At 39.0% G+C, this 23697-nt stretch overlaps 1 protein-coding gene across 1 annotated transcript in view; it reads left to right on the top strand.

The window, feature by feature from the left end:
- Positions 1-22428, top strand: part of septin10 (septin 10) — a 28708-nt gene extending 6280 nt beyond the window's left edge. Inside the window, exons 3-10 of the mRNA XM_079619679.1 lie at positions 1539-1734; positions 2900-3086; positions 5552-5713; positions 7289-7385; positions 10476-10644; positions 14453-14585; positions 17027-17211; positions 21708-22428. Of these exons, the coding sequence (XP_079475805.1) occupies positions 1539-1734; positions 2900-3086; positions 5552-5713; positions 7289-7385; positions 10476-10644; positions 14453-14585; positions 17027-17211; positions 21708-21723 (1145 nt within the window). The 3' untranslated portion in view covers positions 21724-22428. The remainder of the gene's footprint in view (positions 1-1538; positions 1735-2899; positions 3087-5551; positions 5714-7288; positions 7386-10475; positions 10645-14452; positions 14586-17026; positions 17212-21707) is intronic.
- The last annotated feature ends 1269 nt before the right edge of the window (positions 22429-23697 follow it).

Below are 23697 nucleotides of genomic sequence, written 5' to 3'. Positions count from 1 at the left end.
TCACAATGTCTGGGTGATGTCCCCTGGGTAGCCACTAGAGGTCCTCTTCCCCCACAGGTGTCAGTCACTATTGGACTACAATCCCCATCACCCTTGTCGGACTCATTATTCATTATCACACTCAGCTGTTCCCACTCACCTTGTTACTGTCTGTCTATTTATACCCTGTCTGTTTAATCACTTGTTCTGGAATCCTTGTTTCATGTCACCCGCTTCCCAGAATCTGTCTTGGTTTGTTTTAGTGTTTGTTTCTTGTTTTTGGAGTGCTTATATGGTTTTTGACCCTTGCCTGGACTGGTTTTGTGAGTACGGATTACCCTAAAGAATTACTGCACTTGGATTTCACCTTCTCGTGTGCGTGTCGTGACAATAAACTCGTAATTGCAAGAAAAAAGTCAGAATTGTGGGATATAAACTCGTAATTGTGAGAAAAAAGTCAGAATTGTGGGATATAAACTTGTAATTGTGAAAAAAAAGTCAGAATTGTGGGATATAAACTCGTAATTGTGGGAAATAAACTCAGAATTGCGAGAAAAAAGTCAGAATTGTGGGATATAAACTCGTAAAAAGTCTGAATTGTGGGATATAAACTCGTAATTGTGAGAAAAAAGTCAGAATTGTCGGATATAAACTCGTAATTGTGGGAAATAAACTCGTAATTGTGGGATATAAACTCGTAATTGTGGGAAATAAACTCAGAATTGCGAGAAAAAAGTCAGAATTGTGGGATATAAACTCGTAAAAAGTCTGAATTGTGGGATATAAACTCGTAATTGTGAGAAAAAAGTCTGAATTGTGGGATATAAACTCGTAATTGTGAGAAAAAAGTCAGAATTGTGGGATATAAACTCGTAATTGTGAGAAAAAAGTCTGAATTGTGGGAAATAAACTCGTAATTGCAAGAAAAAAGTCAGAATTGTGGGATATAAACTCGTAATTGTGGGAAATAAACTCGTAATTGCGAGAAAAAAGTCAGAATTGTGGGATATAAACTCGTAATTGTGAGAAAAAAGTCTGAATTGTGGGATATAAACTCGTAATTGCAAGAAAAAAGTCAGAATTGTGGGATATAAACTCGTAATTGCAAGAAAAAAGTCAGAATTGTGGGATATTAACTCGTAATTGTGAGAAAAAAGTCAGAATTGTGGGATATAAACTCGTAATTGTGGGAAATAAACTCAGAATTGCAAGAAAAAAGTCAGAATTGTGGGATATAAACTCGTAATTGCAAGAAAAAAGTCAGAATTGTGGGATATAAACTCGTAATTGCGAGAAAAAAGTCAGAATCGGAAGGAAATAAATTCGCAATTGCGAGGACAAAAGTCAGAATTATGAGTTTGTTTCGCAGTACTATGAAAAAGTCGCTATTACCTTTTTTACTTTATTCCGTGGCAGAAACAAGCTTCGAGATTGCTGTGACGTCAAGCATTCACGTCCAGCCTGAACAAGTTCTGTGTCGACTCGTGAATATGAGTGCACACAGTAAACACTTCTGAAAGCAGTAGCATTTTTATATCGTAAATCTTTCTCTTTCACAGGCGAAACTGGGATTGGCAAATCAACATTGATGGACACGCTTTTCAACACCAATTTTGAGAATTTCGAGTCTTCTCATTTTGAACCGAAGGTGAAGTTGCGCGCGCAGACGTACGATCTTCAGGAGAGTAATGTCCGTCTGAAGCTCACTGTGGTTAATACTGTCGGCTTTGGAGATCAGATGAACAAGCAGGAGAGGTCAGTCCCGGTCAAGTAAGGAATAATTGACGACAGGCCGTTGAATTATAGAAAAATAATGCACACCCGAGGTGGTAATGCGGTCACGACGCGAAGCGGAGTTACTCCTCGGGTGTGCATTATTTTTCTATAATTCAACGGCCTGGAGTCAATTATTCCGCTTATACTACAGTTACCACACCTCGAAATATTGTTCAGATGATGAATTTCAAGATGTTTGTAAAATTTTTGTCATTAAAACGCTCTTGTATGTAGGACTAATTCCTTGCGCATCTAAACCCATGCTCCGCTGCTAATTCCAAAACGTCATTTTAGAGTTAGCGGAGGTTTTAAACACCGCTGTGAACACAGACTGAACGCGCTGAACACGCATGCACATGATCAGTCATAAGTATCAAATTACATTCATAACCGGCCTTACAGTAAGTGTGTCCCCGGCTTTATGCAGTTATTAATGCAGTTATGAGAGAGAGAGAGAGAGAGAGAGAGAGAGAGAGAGAGAGAGAGAAGCATGTGCGTCAATATTATTATTTATTAATTCAATTCGTTTTAATTAATTTGTTCATTCTTTTTTTCTATTAGTGACAGTAGACTAGCCTAATAAATGAAACACAAAGCCCGTTTAACAAGTATAGTCCTATCAATAATTATTTATTTGTTATATTATCTTCAATAATTACGAAAACCCCGTGCAGCAGGACTATCAATTTATTTAAATATTCAGTTCAATTTTCTATTGATTATGTATAGGACTGTATACTTTATTTATTAAAATTAAACTGCACGTTTCCATTGATTGTGAAGTTAGACACTGAACAGCGCAGATCGAGCGCATGGGGCTGCAGTTTTTCTTGTTATGAATTGGATCCTATTTTCCGTTATTACATTAACTACGCGCAGTGATATGGAACTGTGATGCGGTCAAGACCTGCCGGAACTACTTTAGCCGTGCGGTTCCCTGAAAATAATTGCACACCGTAGAACGTTCGTCAACCAATCAGATTCAAGCATTCAACGGCCCTGTAGTATAAGTCATAATAACATTTAATAAGCATGTTAGAGCTGCACAATTCTGGATGAACTGATAATCATGTTGTTTTTTTATGTTTATTGCTGCTGGCTATTTGAAATGTGTGCATATATTGAAGGTCTGCCTCTCTTCCAGTTACCAGCACATAGTGGATTACATTGACACACAGTTCGAGTCGTACTTGCAAGAGGAGCTGAAGATCAAGCGCTCTCTTCACAACTACCACGACTCCAGGATCCACGCCTGCCTGTATTTCATCGCTCCCTCTGGACACTCGCTCAAGTCCTTGGATCTGGTCACCATGAAGAAGCTGGACAGTAAGGTTAGACCGAAGCCCGTGTAGTTCCTACCAGCCGTTTGTTGTAGTCCTTAAAAAACGATTTCTGTAAAAGCAAATATCTCCCTTTGCTCTGAACTTTGAGCGTTGTAACTTTGCAGATGTTGTTTATGATCAAACAGCAACATTACACATTAACTACAGTTAGAAATAAATCAACCACCCTTTTTAAACTTGTGTATGCCGTTTTTAAATCCTCGAATTCAGTGATGAAGCAGCAGCACAGATTTGATGTTTACAGTAGGGCTGCAACTAACGATTATTTTAATAATCGATTCATCTGTCGATTTATCTTTTCGATTAATCGGATAAAAATAAAAAAGCATTCATTTCCAACCCTTTATTCAAAAACAGAACTGACAGTGCAAATTCACAGTGCAAAAAAATCTTCAGAAAGTGCACAAACAGGCTCAGCTCCTTGAACATCCCTGAGCTGTTAAAGTAATATTTTTTTTTTAAATTGACTAACACAAAAAAACATACACATGTATGCTTTACATCTGCCAAATATATAGGACTTTTTTTTTTAAATAAAGTGCACAAAAATATGTATATTTTTGTTTAAGGGACCTGAGCTGTCAGAACAATAAATAATTTTTAAAATACAAAGAAAAATACAAATCAGAAAACTTAACAGGATTTGTTTAAACGTCAGAACTTGTTCTCCACACTAGAGGATGGATACCCGACCCGAGCCCGACGGGCCGGGCCGGGTTCGGACAGATATTTAGAAATGATGTTCGGGTTCGGGTCGGGCTCGGTCACATCAGCGCGATAAGGCATTGAACATTTTAAATTTAAAACAGCTTATTATGTAGGTAGCCGATGTGCCTGATGCTTTCACTTGATGCAAACGTTCGTTTTTGTGATAAAAATACATGTAAAATATTACCATAACATCCGTCTTCCTGCGTGCGGACATTTGTTTATGTAGCCATGACAACGAAACGCGTGCATAATGTGCGCGCCTGTGTAAGAGCGCTTGTTGCTCCGCGCGCTGATGCGCTTGTCCTGTTGACATTTCCGATTGCCTTCCTACAGTTGCTTAATAAAAGCGGGCTTTCCACACAAACAAACGTACAATTGTCATTAGTATGAGAAAAAAAATGGGATTTTAACTGCCGGTCTCGGGTCGGGCTCGAACATATATCTTTATGCCTGTCGGGCTCGGGTCGGGTTCGGTTACTGCTCTGTCGGACGCGGGCCGGGCTCGGACTGAAAAATTCGGCCCGATCCGCACTCTACTCCACACTACACTCACAGACGCACAAATTCTCACACTCACAGACGCACACACTCACAAAAAAATACAATGGATTGACCACCTCGTATGGTGTGTATTTTGCAGCTCATCCTTTCCGAGCGTATAGTGAAGTTTCTCTGAGTCATTTAGACTTCGAGTAAAGAATGAAAAATGCAGTGCTGCTCGGACACACTCGGTCTCTCTCGTGCGCAGACACACTCGCGCGCAAACACACGTGTCTCAAGCGCAGTGTCGCTCGCGGAGTTCGCTTCGCTTTTGTCCAGTCCGGCGCCTCATAGCTCTGCGCTCAACTTAAAAAAATTGTTTAATTTTTTTTAAACATCTCCGCGTCGCGCGACACAACTAATCGATAATGAAATTCGTTGCCAACTATTTTGATAATCGATTTTTATCGATTCGTTGTTGCAGCCCTAGTTTAAAGATTCAGTCACTTAAACCGGGAAGGGTCACAGCACTTGTTGTCTATTGTTAGTGTCACTGCTTCTATTGTTCTCATTTGTAAGTAGCTTTGGATTAAAGCGTCTGCTAAATTAATACATGTAAATGTTAGCGGTGTAACGATTCCCTCATGTCACGATTTGATACATATCACGATACTGTCCTCACGATATAATATTATTGCGACGATATGATATAAAATGCTAAATTTGGGTTTACATTGTGTGTGTAAATGAACAGTCTTGGACTTGGTGCTGGAAACCCAAAGCACAGGACAATAGAGACTCCAGAATAACAATATTCATGATTCTGAAGCTGAAAATACAGGATTATTTTAGACGAATATTCTTGCACTCGGTCTAGATATATTTATAATAATGTATTCCACTTTTTACTGGTAACATCAGACATTTGGCATTATCAGGACACACAAATATTACCCCATTGCATTATTATACATTAAATTCAACATTATATATAGTAGTTTAATGAAGTACTGACACTAAAACAAACAAAACAAAAAAACACAGTAATTTTTATTTTTGGTGAACTATCCACGATACATATTGTTGTATTTTTATATTGCGATATATTGTGACACCGCTAGTAAATGTAAATGCGATATATAATAATAGAGTTGTAATTAAGGTTGGGCTTCATTTGAATGGAGACTTTGTTCTCAGTAAGGAACGTCTGAAACCGGACCTGTGTTTTCTCTGTGTTTAGTTCAGTCTGTTCTGTTCCTCAGGTCAACATCATTCCCGTCATCGCTAAAGCCGACACCATCTCCAAGAGCGAGCTGCACAAGTTCAAGATCAAGATCATGAGCGAGCTGGTCAGCAACGGCGTGCAGATCTACCAGTTCCCGATCGACGACGAGACGGTGGCGAAGATCAACACAGCCATGAACGTGAGTTCACATTCAAATACATACATATTTAAGAAATATTTGCATGCATATTAGGGCTGGGATGATGCACCTTTCTCCCGATCGAAACTATCACGATACTTGTGTGCCGATACGATATGTATTGCTATATTGCGATTCTACAAGTATTGCGATTCAATATTGCGTTTTTTTTTTTTTACTCTAGACCACGGGGAAAAGTTAAATCAATACACTTATACAGAGACTGTACATGATGTGTAAGATGAGTCATATTTACAAAAACAAATCCTCACATCTTTCTGACTTTTATTTCAGAAGCATCATACAATACTACATTCTCTTTAAGGCGAGACACTACAGGTGAATAGGGTAAAATGTTAACTAGCAGATATCACCATGAAACTTTCCCAGTTGATCTACATTAAGATGAGGGAAAAATGTATTACAAGTTTTCTGTAATTGAATGTTTAAATATGTAAATTAGGCAATATCTAAGTAAATATGCGCTAATTTGCATATATAAAAAAAATCTGAGTATTGGATAAAGCCAGGTTAAAAAATATTTTTTCATTGTGTTCAACACGTGGGCTGTTTGTCTTCAATAAAATCTCTGTCTGCACCGTCATCACACACACCATTAGAAAGCTCTCTCTCCTGTACAATGCTGTCGCATCCAAATATGGTAATTTCCTTTTTATCAGCAGCCAATCGTGAAAGTAAAAGGGCTGAATGCGCAATCTCATTGGCTGATGATAAATCTTCAAAGCCCGTTTTCTCGAAATGACTTTTCTCTCATTCTCCAAGTCCGAAATCTCCTCTTCAGTCGCACCGATACACACCAAACCTTCCAGTCTTGTGCCTAGTTATATTATGAAGACATTTAAAGAGGGATTTGTAAATATATTATTCCTAGCCTGATTTATATAACATTTTATTCCAAAAAAACATGGCAAAAATCTTTTTTTTAAGGCTATTGACAGTATATTCTGATTTACAGGATAACAAAAGTAGATATCCATAAATCCCTCTCTAATTTTTTTCCCATCTAATATGTGAACACAATGAAAAAAATTATTTTGAACCTGGCTTTATCCAATACTCAGATTTCTTTTTAAAAAATATATGCAAATTAGTACATATTTACTTAGATATTGCTCAATTTGCATATTTAAACATTAAATTGCAGAAAACTTGTAAATAATGCATTTTTTTCTCATCTTAATGTAGATAATCAACTGGGAAAGTTTCATGGTGATATCTGCTAGTTAAAATCAAAGTCTGAAAAGTTACTTCCGGGTCTGGAATGGTTCTTTCTGATGACATAGGCTTGACGGCTTGGGTTGCTTAATCGCTTAACCACTCCCTCAAACCGTTACTCTGCTGTGGGCGAGAGATGGAGAGGAGGAGCGCTGAAGTAAAACCCGCTGTTCAATATTCCCTTTCACTCGGAAATGCGTCACAACACTTGAGAAAAGTCGTTTGCAACTTCCGGTTCACGCGGACTTTAAGCGTTTCATGACCCGTCAAAACTGAAGGATCGTGTGTTTTGTAAGTGTCCTTGTTTTGAGTTTGTCAGTGTTGTGTTTGCTCCTCCAGGGTCATCTTCCGTTTGCTGTTGTTGGCAGTACGGAGGAGGTGAGCATCGGGAACAAAATGGTCAAGGCGAGGCAGTATCCCTGGGGAGTCGTGCAGGGTGAGCCTTTGGTTTGATTTTAAATCCTATCCAATGGTTGAAAAGAAAGGACGGTCACTAGTAGGTTGTGACGGCTGTCAATCAAAATGTGGAGCGGTGATTCGTTCCCTGTGTTCACTGTCAGAAAACATTAATTTTATTTAACAGAATTAATCAACTTGTTGCTTGCTGTGGTGGTTTTAATTCACATCCTTTCTAAAAAAAAATTTTTTTTTAAGTTTTTGGTTTAATATGTGACCCTGGACCACAAAACCATGGGTACATTTTTTGAAATTGAGATTTATATATCATGAAAGCTGAATAAATAAGCTTTCCATTGATGTATGGTTTGTTAGGATAGAATATTATTTATATATATATATATAATTAGAATATTTGGTCGAGACACAACTATTGAAAATCTGGAATCTGAGGAGCAAAAAAATGTAAACATTGAGAAAATCTCCTTTAAAGTTGTGCATTTATGTTCACGATTGTGCTGCATTCACTCACAAAAATACATGTTTTATATATTTACGGTAGGAAATTTACTAAATATCTTCATGGAACATGATCTTAATATCCTCATGATTTTTGGCATGAAAGAAAAATGGATCATTTTGACCCATACAATGTATAGTTGCTATTGCCACAGATATACCCGTGCGACTCCAGACTGGGTTTGTGATCCAGAATACAAATGTTTTTATTACATTTAGATAGACATTATATAACAGTTTCAGGTTATGTTTTAGTGTCGGTAACGTCCCACACAAACTTTTAATCGTCCCACATTTGTTTTGTTTGATGGTGGTCACTAGAATGCGGATCGGGCTGAATATTTCTGTCCAAGCCCGACAGGCATAAAGATATTTATGTCCGAGACCGACAGTTAAAATCCCATTTTTTTCTCATACTAATGACACATGTACGTTTGTGTGTGTGTGGAAAGCCCGCTTTTATTAAGCAACTGTAGGAAGGCATTCGGAAATGTCAACATGATGAGCGCATCCGCGCACACGGAGCAACAAGTAAGGGTTGATGCCCGACGAGGTGTCCATTGTCAGGTATTAATGGACGACGGCAAGGCGTGAAGTCCTCGAAGGGCATTAACCCGCTTATACCATGTTCACTTGCCAAATAACACATTTTTAAAACATTAGTTTATATTTTTATTAGTTTTACAATCGAAATCTAACTCCTTTACTAGGTGTCCTACATCACTTTTTAATGGACACCCTGCAGCCAATCAGAATCGAGTATTCACCCAGACCATGGTATAAGCGCACGCTAACACGTTGTCACGGCTACATAAACAAGTTTCCGCACACAGGAAGACAAATGTTATGGTAATATTTTACGTAAGCAATAAGGTACGAGAGGCTGTGCTGTATCGTGAATAAGTCACGGCTGAAGGGCGTTGTTAGGCACGACGCGAAGCGGAGTAATCAGCCGTGACTTATTCACGATACAGCACAGCCTCTCGTACCTTATTGCTTTTATAAAACGGTTACCACACAATACAACTATTAAAGCCGAAAAATATGTATCTATGCAACTTTCATGAAGTAAAATCACTAAAAGCCTTCCTTCCGCTGGAAAAAATAGTCCCTGACCGTAAACAGCAACAGAAGTTATATACATTATTTCACCAATAGATGGCGGCAAAGACTGTGTTTATGAGTGAGTCAGTCAGCAGAGAAGACTTTTACACTGAAAGGACTCGAACTTGTGATCACGGAGAAGGAAGACACTGACAGATGATATGGGCTCGGGGAAACCCCTTAACTGTTAAAATGACAAGATATCGCAGCGGACATTCAAACTGATTGTTTTTATTGTGAATATAGGACTGATCTGAAGGAAAATGCTATATCTACTGTAAATGCAGGTACAGTCGCTTACTCGATCTCTCACAATACTCTACTATAGCTTCAGTGAACAATATCGATGAGATCAAACATGTGTTTGTGTTGCTAAGAGCGGTTGCTAGGGGTGTTGTGTAGTGATACATAGAGCCGTTGGGTGAAGCGGTCACAGCCGTGTTTTATCGTGAATCAAACACAGCTATTGACCAATCAGAATCAAGGACTGGAACTAACCGTTTTATAAACGTATTTTAATCACAAAAACGAATGTTTGCATCAAGTAAAAGCATCAGGCACATTGGCTATACATAATAAGCTGTTTTAAATCTAAAATGCCTTATCGCGCTGATGTCATGTGACCGAGCCCGACCCGAACCCGGACCTAATTTCTAAATATCTGTCCGAACCCAGTACCCATCAGGCTCGGGTCGGGTATCCATCCTCTAGCGCAGTGGTTCCCAACCTTTTTTTGTCTGAGACCCTTTTTCCCAAGAAAATATTTTAGGGCCCCCATTTAATGACATTATCGCTCTTGTAAGCTTGCAGCAAGGATGACAAAATATGTTGTTTTCAAACAAACGGTATGTTTACTATAACCAGATATGTTTATGCACAAATAATAGCCTATCATATTGAAAACACAATAACAAAAACATCAGTAGGCCCTTTGTAATTTAAAAACGTAAGCCTAGGAGTGGCCTATAAATTATCCCTATTTGAAATGCAATAACACAAATATTCACACTGGTGTGTAGGTAAAAAAAAGAAAGAATATAGGCTATCACTAAATGACTGATGTCTGGGGCCTCAATACTTCCATGTTATTTGTGAGGCTTTATTTGTGGCGCTTTTGGCGCTATAGCGAGTGATAATAAACTTGCGTTTATCAACAGAATAATGCGTCTTTCGGAAGAACATTGTAGCCGGAACTACTTCTCTCTGTGTACGTCTATGACGAGTCACGCAGGTCCTGGGCTACTCCGCATCCGAACCAGTGTAAAATAGTCCCAATATTACTTATTATAGGAGTACCAGTGGCTCAGGATAAGACAAAAAACGTATTGGAAAATGGATTCAACTCACTCATTATATACATTTTGTAAATTTTGAACAGAAAAAGGTTAAGGACTTTTATTTAATGCTCATTGATCAAAACTTTAAAAAATATGACGCGACCCCCCTGTTGGGAACCAATGCTCTAGTGGTCACCCTACTCGTGACCGCCTGCTCGTTTGTCTTCCAGTGGAGAACGAGAACCACTGCGACTTCGTGAAGCTGCGCGAGATGTTGATCTGCGTGAACATGGAGGATCTGCGGGAACAGACACACACGCGCCACTACGAGCTGTACAGACGCTGCAAGCTGGAGGAGATGGGCTTCAAGGACACCGGCCCGGAGTGCAAACCTGTCAGGTGAGCTGTCCGTCACCCAGCGCATTACAGCGACTGCTTACTAGCGCTGTCCAAATGGCGGAAGAGCTAAATTATTTCTTAAAGGGGTGTTTGATTATGACTTCACTTTTCTAACTGTAGTTAGTGTGTAATGTTGCTGTTTGATCATAAACAACATCTGCAAAGTTACAACGCTCAAAGTTCAGAGCAAAGGGAGATATTTGCTTTTAAAGAAATCACTTTTTAAGAACTACAACAAACGGCTGGTAGGAACTACACGAGCTTCCTCCCGTTAGTGACATCACCAACCCTAGAATTTACATAAACCCCGCCCCCGGAACACGGTTTATAGATTATCAAGACAGAATATGCTAATCAGTGACTAGTAGATAACTACACATCAGCTTCATAACTTCATCAACTAACCATTCAGAAATGTCCTGTTCTTCTACATGCTGTCACTTCTTGAGTCTCTCCATCATTGTCTGACTCTTGAAGCTCCGCCCCCTGTGCCGGGCGCAGCAGCTCATTTGCATTTAAAGGGACAGATACAAAACAGTGCGTTTTTGCTCAGCCTCAAAAAGTGACACTTTAACATGATATAAAAAAATATCTGTGGGGTATTTTGAGCTAAAACTTCACACACACACACACACACACACACACACACACTCTGGGGACATCAGAGACTTATTTTACATCTTGTGAACAGGACATTATAGGACCTCTTTAAATATTAGCAAAAGTCTAATTATATTTGAATTCTGAAGGCAATACTTAAAGGACAAGTTCGGTATTTTACACTTAAAGCCCTGTTTACAGATCGTATCTGATGAAATAGAACGGTTAAGATTAAACTTTAGACAGATGCTGCTGTCGCGAGAATTTTTGGTTTATATCGCTTTCCCCCCTCACCCCCACAATGGTTGTCTATGTGCACTGGAAGATTCCTTCCTAAAACACATTAAACTTTCGTTTACAAAGACGTGAAACTCACCGAGTGGTCAGGGGTGTTCACTGATACGGTCCCCAAAAAAATCGCTGAAAAAGATGCATTCCAACAGGTTTTATCGTAGTTTTTGTCCAACTCCATGACTTGTATTGAATGTGCTGTGTGAGGTGCGGTATTACTCCGCCGCTTGAGTGTCTATTATTCAAGCTCTCAACGGAAGAATCACGGGTGTGACACGTTTGGCAAAATAGGTCCTAAATAAACCTAAAATTCTCGCGACAGCAGCATGTGTCCAAATTTTAATCTTAACCGTTCTATTTCATCAGATACGATCTGTAAACAGGGCTTTAAGTGTAAAATACCGAACTTGTCCTTTAATGTTAGAGGAAAAAGGAGCTGTATTGTCTCCAATGCCCACAAGAGGGCGCATGTGAGCGCAACATGCTAATATAAATCAAATCAAGCATTGCATAGTTTATTAGAATGAAATGACATGCTTTTAAAGTGCATTAACTTTTGAAACATTGTTCTTAAATAAAATATAATTCCTTAATATGCATGCAAGTTTGTGTGTGTTTGTGCATCAGTGAACATGTCAGGAGAGCTAATCTAATTTGTTCTGAATCTAATTCAGAACAAATTTACTGCCGTAAAGCAGTATCTCCGCGCGTACGATGTGTATGACGTCATTGACATTTTAAAAGACTTTTTAAAGCAAATAAGTGACTCTAAAAAATCTAACACCCAGCAATGTGTAATTTCTTTGCATCTCCTTTCGAATACAACATTCAAATTACTAGACAAAAAATTATATCCTGAGAAAAGTGGATTTTGAGGGGTATAGCTCCATAGACCTCCATTCATTCTGCACTCGTCCCGTGAGCGCCCTCATGTGGAGCCAGAGTGGAACTGCAACCAGTTCAGAAGCCGGAAGTTTACTGGGAGCGGCAGTTCTCCCATTATTAGACATTCTCTGACACTGTTGTCTTGTAAACAAAAAAAAAGGGTTGTCAACAAGCAGTTTTCATTAACGAAATTAACACTACTACTTCCTCGAGCACTTCACCAGACAGAGAAACTAAGATGCCACTGTTGCGTAACCACTCATAAGCCGGTTTGGGAGAAGGGAGCATGGGAACTGTTGGTTTAACCTCGTTAACAAGGACATTCCACGCATTTCTTCTCGGCTTTTCAAAACAGAAGCCAGAAAATCACCTTGAACTCTCTCACACACACACACACACACACACACACTCACACACACTACTAATGGCCCTGTTGGTTTTCTTAGCGAGACCCTCATTGATTTGAAGGCCACAAAGAGAGTTTTTAAAGTTTGAGAAAACAACAGGGTTCCTGCAAGTCCTTAAATTCAGTTTGGTCAAATTTACAGCCATAACATTTTTTAAATGGCATAACAAAAGTGTTAATTATCATTTTAAGTTAAATTTGGGGACAGAAAAACAGGATTTTCTCTTTTATTTTAATAAGTATTTTGTTTGCACGAAGTGTATCCAAGTCTTAAATTCTGGTTTATCAGATTTAAAGCCATTAAAAGTCTTAAATATCTTAAATAGCATAATACAAGTATTTTTAAGTCAATACTTTAATGAGATCTTAAATTTGGGGATGGAATTTTTTTTTTTTTTTAGATTAATCACTTTTAGATTAAGCACAAAAGCTGCTAATTGAATAAATGTAAATGCAAAAGGTGGAGATTTGTCAAACTAAATGCAAACGCTGCATGTTTTAAGTCAAAACGCAGAGTTGCACTTTCTACAGTCTCAGAGCCGTTTATAATCAATAAATACTGCGCATTAATGCCAAGCAAATGAGCAGATTAAAGTAGTCAGCATAGATATTTCAAAATAAAAGTCCTTGTGTATTTACGCTCGTTTATAATGAAAAATATCAGCACACTATTCTTTGTATTGCCTTTAATTAAACTGAACTGATCTGAATAATGACAAGAGCCGCTTTACAGAATAAATTTAATTTGTCTCATATTTGATGAATTTTGAAACAATTTCTATTGTATAAAGTGCTATGGAAATAAAGCTGACTTGACTTGCAAATTCCAATATCTTTAATTGAAATGTATTGATGTATTAGTACATAAAGAGTCTGAGATGCATGACTTATTTAGAGATTGTACAAGTTTGTCCTGCATGGACAGACGGTATTCATTTAATTCGTACAGGTCTCAAAAACGTAAGTGGAGAGGAGCTGATTGACAACACAGTTTAATGTTTAATGATGCGACTGAATGAACACGGGTGTATCCGACCCAGATTCACTTGTTTTATTACAGATTTATGATATTAACAACAACAGATCATTGAGATGCATTTGAATTGTGATGGTTCACTGAAATATAATCTAAAGTGACCATCGACCACAAAACCAGTCACATGGGTCAATTTTACTAACCCTGAAATTAAGTTGTATACATCATCTGAAAGCTGAATAAATAATATTTCCATTGATGTGTGGTTTGTTAGGATAGGACAATATTTTAAATATTGAAAATCGTGCAAAAAAATGTAAACATTGAGAAAATCTCCTTTAAAGTTGTGCATTTATGTTCACGATTGTGCTGCATTCACTCACAAAAATACATGTTTTATATATTTACGGTAGGAAATTTACTAAATATCTTCATGCAACATGATCTTAATATCCTCATGATTTTTGGCATAAAAGAAAAATGAATAATTTTGACCCATACAATGTATAGTTGGCTATTGCCACAGATATACCCGTGCGGCTCCAGACTGGGTTTGTGGTCCAGCGTCACATGTCGTGAGGTTTAAAAGACACTGCTGCTGATATTCTGTGAATAAAGCACTTTGCACTGAAGTAGTTTTTCCTCTTCAGTCTTCAGCAGACGTACGAGGCGAAGCGGCAGGAGTTTCTGGGCGAGTTGCAGAGACGAGAGGAAGAAATGCGGCAGACGTTCGTCCAGAGAGTGAAAGAGAAAGAGGCCGAGCTGAAGGACGCAGAGAGAGAGGTACGACATTCATCATGACTGATGCTGCGCAGCCGGGTTATTGTTAAAGTTAATGTTGTTTATGTGTCTATGTGGTGTTTTTAATCTGCTTTAACATTTAACACACACCATGTGTAAGTTCATAAGTCGACAGCATTGCTGAGTATTTTCTGCTTAAAACTGCAGTGAACCAAAGACAGTCTCAAAAACACGGTTTGAAATCGCTGGTGTTTCTGACGTCACACACTACCTTGTAACCAATCAGATCAACGTGTGATCGTCAATGAAAAATGCGATCGTCATTTCAGTGTATCCCTATACGCCAACCATCATAATTCATAATGAGAACAGTTTATAAATCTGTTTTCAACAAAATGCAATTAAAATGTCTGTCCAACATGAACAGGGTCCTTACATGACAACAAGATGCGTTTAGCAACTTAGGTGAATTTAAACAATGGCTAAATAGTGTTTTAGAGACGGCTAGCTGTAGTCTCGCGCTGAAGTCCCGTGGGAACTCCCGTTGTAGCCGGAAAAGGTAAATAGAAGTGTGTGCAGGTGGAGGAGCGTCGTGTGTGTGAAGAGTGTGAGGCTAGTTCTTCGTCTGTATACTCGGGTTCGAATAAATAAGGACGACCATCAAACTCAAAAGCCACTTCCATGTGTTCAAAATCTTCTATATTCTCCATAGTTACGTTACGAACCATTTCTTCTTCATTTGTGAGCAACTCCGATCATCACTCTTCACACACACGACGCTCCTCCACACACTCTTCACACACACGACGCTCCTCCACCTGCACACACTTCTATTTACCTTTTCCCGGCTACAACGGGAGTTCCCCGTTGGGAAAGGGATAGTTCACCCAAAAATTTTAATCAGAACATGACTTACTCACCCTATGACATGCTTCTTTCAGACGAACACAATCGGAGTTATATTTAAAAGTTCCAGCCGTCTGCCGGAAGCTAGTTATTTTAGTTTTGAATATGGATATTTTTTTTACACGAACGCATCGCTTCACTTCAGAAGGCCTTTATTAACCCGCGGAGAGCCGTGTGGAGTGCTTTAATCATGAATGGATGCACTTTTATGGACCTCCAAAGACATACGGCCATTCACTGGCGCTATAAAGCTTGGATAATGAAAGAGCCAGGAATTTATTTTAATATAACTCCGATTGTGTTCGTCTGAAAGAAGAATGTCATATACACCACCTGGCTTCAGGGTGAGTAAATCATGGGCTAATTTAAAATTTTCTGCCAAAATAAAATTCACCATAACACCGTGTCCTAACCAGACGCGATGCATTAAGATTCCAGCGACAAATAATTTGTCGGTCAACACTAGACGCGACGCGACTGCGAGATGCGTAAAAATCAATCAAAACCCACTGCCGATCAGAGCACCGTGTGGGCGGAGTCTCGTGGCGAGTGCACAGCCAATCGGAGCACCGTGTGGGCGGAGTCTCGTGGCGAGTGCACAGCCAATCAGAACAGTGTTTGGGCGGAGTCTCGTGGCGAGTGCACAGCCAATCAGAGCAGCGTGTGGGCGGAGTCTCGTGGCGAGTGCACAGCCAATCAGAACAGTGTTTGGGCGGAGTCTCGTGGCGAGTGCACAGCCAATCAGAACAGCTTGTGGGCGGAGTCTCGCGACGAGTGCACTGCCAATCAGAGCAGCGTGTGGGCGGAGTCTCGCGGCGAGTGCACAGCCAATCAGAGCAGCGTGTGGGCGGAGTCTCGCGACGAGTGCACAGCCAATCAGAACAGCATTTGGGCGGAGTCTCACGGCGAGTGCACAGCCAATTAGAACAGCGTGTGGGCGGAGTCTCGCGGCGAGTGCACAGCCAATCAGAGCAGCGTGTGGGCGGAGTCTCGCGGCGAGTGCACAGCCAATCAGAACAGCGTGTGGGCGGAGTCTCGCGGCGAGTGCACAGCAAATCAGAGCAGCGTGTGGACGGAGTCTCGCGGCGAGTGCACAGCCAATCAGAGCAGCGTGTGGGCGGAGTCTCGCGGCGAGTGCAGAGAGTAATCCTGACGGCACTCGCAAGAAAATGGATAAGTAAATATTCAAATTCACAAATATTACACCATTTAAACATTATTAAAATACATAGGCTACTGAGTTACTAACACAATCTGTCAAAGAATACACTTGTTTGTTCACAGTTTGAACGTTCTATTTTCTATTTGTTTAATTTCAAGATCTGATGTGAATTCTCCAGTGTTGCTTTTACAGCTACAAATCTGGAGCACTAAATGATATTCAAAGTCACATGACACGCTTTTAACATTAAATAAAGCACATAAACAGTGCCTGAGATTATCATTGCCACACTTTGTGTTTGTTGTGCCAGCGCGACGGCGCAGAAAAATAGAAACCGTTTCTAAAATAGTGTCATTGATGAGCTAGCATTCACTAGTTCACCGTTGGTTCGGTCGCTAACGCTGTGGCCGTGCAGTTGCAGGGTAAGTTCGAGCAGCTGAAGCGCCTGCATGCGGATGAGAAGAGCAAGCTGGAGGAGAAGCGCAGGAGTCTGGAGGAGGAGATGAGCGCCTTCAGCAAACGCAGGGCCGCCACCGAGCTCCTGCAGGCCCAGGCCTTCAACGCCAGCACCAACAACAAGAAGGACAAAGACCGCAAGAAGTGAGTATACACCAGAGCGCTTCGAACGCAGTTGCAGAAGCAGGTTTGAAGATCCACCTATAAGCAGGGTTCCCGCGGGGTCTTAAAAAGTCTTAAAAAGTCTAAAATTCTGAACTTTAAATTTAAGGCCTTAAAACGTCTTAAAAATGGCCAGATTTTCAGCCGAGGTCTTAAATTTTATTTAGTCAGGTCTTAAAAAAGTTTTACCCTCGTTCATTTCCTGAAATGCTGGCCACAGAAAGTTATTACAAAGTAGCAAAAAAGTATCGAGCCGTAGCCTTCAAAGCGGAGCTGTAGCAGGGGTGTCTGATACGGCGCTCGCAAGCTCCAGCAGCTCGTGCCCTGATTGGCGGTAGCTCGCCAAGAGGCCGTTCACATATTGCGTCTTTTGCGCACTCAAGTTCGTTATTTCAAATATAGGCGCGCGCCAAGCGCACTCATATTAGAAGCAATGCGGCCGTTTTTTCCAGGCGGAGCGAGATAAAAAAAAAAAAGCTCAAGTTTTCAGAATTCTGCAAGCGCACCGCAGGTCATGTGACAAGAACCAACCAATCCGCTTCACCCTTTCCGTAACAACATTGAAAGCTCAGTCAATATGAAGGATGGGGGTGCACCGTGACCCAAACACTGCAGGTGTTTTTCTCTTCTCCGTAAATAAATAATGGCTTCAGCAAGCGTTTATCAGTGGAAATCCATTAGCTAGCTACTGTCGTTGTGGAGAGCGCAGTGCATGGTTGCATAGCAACGACAGACGCAACGGGAAAATCGGACCAAATCTTTCTATTAATAATAAAAGATAAGCTAATCTGCATTGTAAATGTCAGTCATTTATATTTTTTTGACACATTAATTCTATAAAAGATTATTTAAAGGCTGAAATACGTGAGGTTTATCTTTTTATAAAACCTTTTTTGTCAAAACGTTATTTGAACTTGTACATTAGTAGATAACATGTTGCAAGACACTCTTTTAAAATCTAGCCATCATTTTTTACGTTATTATGTTAATGTTTATGTAAACAAAAAGTGCATATTGATGCTAATTGTATTTGTTATTTGCTGGTTAATGCGTCATGTAGGTCTTAAATTTAAATCTTTATGGTCTTAAAATGTCTTAAAAAGGTCTTAAATTTGACTTACTGAAACCTGCACGAACCCTGTATAAGTCCTCCAGGGTTCGTACGAGGTGTTTAAGGAGAGACACGGCAGGCAAAAACAGTTTTTTTTTCACTGGTCAATTTTGAGATTTTGGGCTATTTGTCTTCAATAACATGTCTTATTTCAGACTTGTGGTGACACTACAGTAGCCTAACTACGTCAGACTCCCTACTTCCGCTAATTTCATTTCGCTCCTGTATTCAGTCTGAGATAGCGGCCTATCTTTCAGTTTTCCACCGGCCTTTGGACGGCCGGGCCAATCAACGAACAGAGGGCGGGCTGAGAGCCGTGACGTAGACGCTAAGCGCCGAGTTTACATTGTAGGTTAGAGAAATCGAAAACCGAAACGAGACACGGGATGCAATTCGCTCTGTTATGGAGAACCAGTGCCGCTGCTCCCACCACGCGCTGTGCGTAGGGAACCAAGAGCTGAGGAGGCACCAAAAAAATAGCGTTCCGGGAGTCTCCCGCATATAGGGATGTTCGCCGGAGTCAAATGTGACGTCACGATATGGGCGTGGTCGCGAACTGGTTGGCAGAAAGAACCAAAACATGTCGCAGACTCGCAGCAGTCTACCTGTGTTTTGTCAGCATATGCTAATTATTTGTCCGAAGAACCAAAAAAGAGATATAAGGTTAAGCTTTTATATAACCAGGGTTCATGTTCTCTGCCTGATCAATATCACCTGAGTGAGAATTGGAGCAAAAGCCCGGACACATGGCCAGATTTGACATTCGGCGACATCTATCTGTATCTCATCGACACGCCATCTATGTTTACCAGAGAGTCGATGAAGGCGTACAAATCTTTGGATGCCTATAAATTAAGTAATAATTACGAATATTACTTGTTGTAACTAAGGATAACTGGTAAATATGTTACAACTAGAGTAAAAATACAGGTGTAATTTATCCATGGGCTATATTTTGAATCAAAATTATCTTACCTCTGATATATAACATTGGTTAACATATAAGTAAAATGTATGAATGAAAATACAATAATTTGCCCTTAATTTATAAGGGTATGTCAGTGTTATTATACTTCCATTGCTCAGTCACAGCATGCACAAAAAGTTATGTAAACAAACACTTTGACACGTCTTCCGCGGTATTTTGTACAGTTATTCATTCATTAATTAACCCATCAATGCGATAGAACCTACTAGTAACATTTATTTACAAAATTAGTTTTAATTTTTAACGCAAAATGTAGGTAGCAGGCGCGATCGTGGTCCGCTGGCTCCCATTGTTTTCCGCTGGGTATAGACGCCTAATTGCATAAATTCAAAGCTTTCTTTCTTGATTCAGGCTGTTTAGGTGCGCGGTAGAAGCTCTTGGGGTTATTACTCTTATCGAACCTGTTAACACAGCCGATCACAAAGCACGATACAACCATTTTTCTTCTGTGTTTGCGCTGCGCTTTAAGCGGTCATTACTTTTCTTCTGCCAACCAGAGCGCGTCGTGACGTCACGGCGAACATCCCTATTGATAGCGGCTCACTGACGCCCGCGAATTAGTTAAAATCTCCGGAATCTAGAGCGAGCGCGCCCGCGAGACAGAGACTGTGCTCCAAACCGCGCAGCGCGTGCACGGCAGAGAGAGCAAGAGAGGCGCGTGTGCCTCATGAAGCTTCTCGGGGGAGAGGGCATCATAAAGGAATTATGCTTAGGGCACCGAAATGGCGAGCAGCGGCACTGGCTGTGTTTAAAAGATCTAATCCTAAATTTGAGAGTTGGCTACAAATATTTTCTTGTTTCACTCAGTCAAAAATAAGTTTAGAGGCCGTGATTGTACCGTGGATGCGTAGATTAACGACGCATAATCTGCAAAAGTCGTTTACAGCCATGTTCACTCCGGTATTTCGCTCGCATCATCATGTGTTTACAGTGTAAGTTCGATCATAGATTTGAGTTCGATGCATGATGTCTGTGGTTCGATGCGGCTGTACAGGCGCATAACATACGTCCTAACTGAACTTATCTGATTGGCTTACGGGTAACCAATGATTTTAAACTTCAGACAATCGCCCCCTAGCGAGAGAGAAAACACTTCTCTATTATGCCATTCCAGACTCTGTCTACGAAGCAAAGTGAAGGAGCAGAGTCTGGTATTACCAGGCTAACACTACAGGTGAATAGGGTAAAATTTAAAAATAATAGATATCAGCATGAAACTTCCTCAGTTGATTACTTACGCAAGTATATAAAAAATGTATTACAAGTTTTTGAAATTTGTATGTTTGATTTGCAAATTAGGCATTATCTCATTAAATATGCGCAATTTTGCATATATTTTCGGTAGATAGATCTGAACATATGATAAAGCCAGGTGCCAGGAATGATTTGTTAACAAATCCCTCTGAAAATATCTTCAGAATACTGCTAAGTGTATAACTGGACAGTTTGGTGTACATATTCAAGAACCGCTATAAAGCCAAAACAATCTGTTACCTTAAATTATACGTTTATCTATGTAAAGCAGCTTTGAAACAATCTACATTGTTAAAAGCGCTATATAAATGAAGATGACTTGACTTGACATAGGCTGAGATATTTATACTGGAGATGGAGAATGACAAAAAACTCATTTTGAGAAAAAGGCATTTAAAGATTTGTAATGTAAAAATTCATACTTTTTTTAGTGGAAACAACTATTTACTGACACAATATCTCATCAGATCATTAGCAACAACAATACAAACCACCTAAATCACATCAAAACTTATAAACACAGCATTTATGGCCTTCAACTGAGCAGAAAAACAGTCAAAAACACACATCTGAGTGTCAGAGCACGTCACATGATGCATCTGAACCAATCACGGTGTCAGAAATTGACATCAGCCAATGAGATTTCACTTTTAGAGTTAAATGCCCATTGTACTTTCACGATTGGTTGCTGATTAAAAGGAAATGACCGTATTTGGATCCGACAGCATTGTACAGGAGAGAGAGAGCTTTCTAACTGTGTGTGATGACGGGGAGCAGACAGTGAACGCGGATGATTTATAACGCCAACTTTTGTTGAATTTATGATAAATCTACAGATGCAAAACAGACAAAGTGTAGTAAAATAAAGACCTAAATGTGTATTTCAGACTTTTTTTCACCACAAGTCTGAAAGAAGACATGTTATTGAAGACAAATATGCCAAAATCTCAAAATTGACCAGTGAAAAAAATAGTTGTGTCCATATTGACTGTCAAAATAGTGAATTTTAGATATTTAGCTATGATATAAACTGGGGAATAATGTAACTAACTAATAATAAACTGGTGGGTGTTTCCTCATTGTGTGGATGCAGATAATCACATTCTCATGTTTTTTCTTCCTCAGCTCTGGATTCATGTGAAGATCATCATAACCGGCATGTTTACGCACATCAGTGTTTTACCATTTTATAAATGTACATTGATTCCAGTTGTATGTTAGTGATGTAGCAGATGGAGATACTGACACACCAGCATATATCGTGTTGACGGTACTGTACCACGGAGATCCTCACAGCACACGTCACAGCTTCACTTTCTGTGCCTACAAATAATGGAAATCATTTCTTATGAGCACAATGTAGATGGTTTATAAGAGAAAATGCTCTTTTTGAACAAATGTTACTCTAATCTACTATTTTTTACTGGTAAGCATTTACTGGACTTGTGTTTTTATGGTTGAGGAGGGCTGAAAAACATTCATCAGAAATATTATAGTAAATTTACCACAAGTGTTTACCTTCTTCCATTTATTTTCCACATTTTATACTCGTATGTTACATGTATTTAAACAGTGTTATTTTTTGGGTGATGTTTTAACCAAATAAACGTGTATTTTTCTGCAAATTCTTGTGTTTTGTGATAAAAGTTCAGACTCTTCGGTTATTTTTTATTTAAAAAAAATGTATTTCACTGGAATGGTACAAAACGTGGTAAACTTGCTATTGTGAACACAAAAAAAATTATGGACATGATTCATAAATGGTCCTGAGTAGGGCTGTAACGATTAATCGTGATTAATCGCGATTAATCGAAATCCAAAATAAAAGTTTGTGTTTACATAATATATGTCTGTGTATTGTGTATAATTATTTTGTATATATTAATACACACACATGCATGTATTTATTTGAGAAATATTTCCATTTATATACTGCATATATATTTTTATATGATTTATATTATATATAAATAGAACTATTTTATATATAAATAACACATTTTTATTAAATATATACATGCATGTGTGTGTATTTATATATACAAAATAATTATACACAATACACACACATTTATTATGTAAACACAAACTTTTATTTTGGTTTTCGATTAATCGCGATTAATCGTTACAGCCCTAGTCCTGAGAAGAATAGTCACATCTAGTGGAAGCGTTTGGTACTGCGCCCAAACACTCTTACTGAAAGCTTTTTTTGAGGTTGATATCTCATTTTTTAGATCAACCTCAAATTTGGAACAAAACTTTAGACTTATGACTTTGAATAAGAATAACAACAAACGTTAAATTCTATCATTTAAAAAAAAAAAATTATTTACTTTAAAAAGAGTCTTCAGTCTGTGACCCAAAGCATTCAAGATTTATGAGAGTTAAAGTTGGACATTTCAATTTCAGGTTTATGCTCAAAAAGTGAATGAATGGATTATAACTAGGGTTGCAAAATTCTGGGAATTTTCAAAGATGGAAACTTTCCATGGGAATTAATGGGAATTTAAGGGAATTAACAGGAATTTATGGGAATAAACTGGGATTTTTTAAAATTGAGGGTTGGCTCTTCATAGGGAACTTAAATATAGTTGAAGAAAGTATATTTTAGCATAATCTTGACTAAAACAAACAGATGTCGTTCAAATACACTTGAATATCCATGCCATTCCTCACATGTACAGAAGCCCAAAGCACAAGACTATTGAAGGCACACATTTGAGCCTGTGGACTAAACAAAGTGAAGTAAGTTTTCTTACTTTAAGAAGAATATTATATATAGATATAGATAGCAAGATGATAAGTTAGATGCTAAGTAAGCTAGCATAACTTTATTTAGCACATAAGGCAGATGATAGCTGTGGCTGTTTTTCTCCTGCAATATGTTTTGAAGATCATTCCAGTTGTTTAGCTAGCCTTATTATTTATATATCTGTTCATGCCATTGCATTAGTATTCTTAAAAGCTCTCGTCTTATTTTACAGAAAAATGCCACGTTATTTCCAAAATTCCCCGGCTTAAAGGATTAGTTCACTTTAAAAAAACACTTTTGCTGATAGTTTACTCACCCCGATGTCATCAAGATGTCCATGTCTTTCTTTCTTCAGTGGAAAAG

The sequence above is a fragment of the Phoxinus phoxinus genome, assembly GCF_949152265.1.
Source record: "Phoxinus phoxinus genome assembly, chromosome: 7".
In the NCBI taxonomy this organism is placed as follows: domain Eukaryota; kingdom Metazoa; phylum Chordata; class Actinopteri; order Cypriniformes; family Leuciscidae; genus Phoxinus; species Phoxinus phoxinus.
The sequence above is the reverse complement of the archived record's forward strand: the minus strand, read 5'-3'. Positions and strand labels throughout refer to the sequence as shown.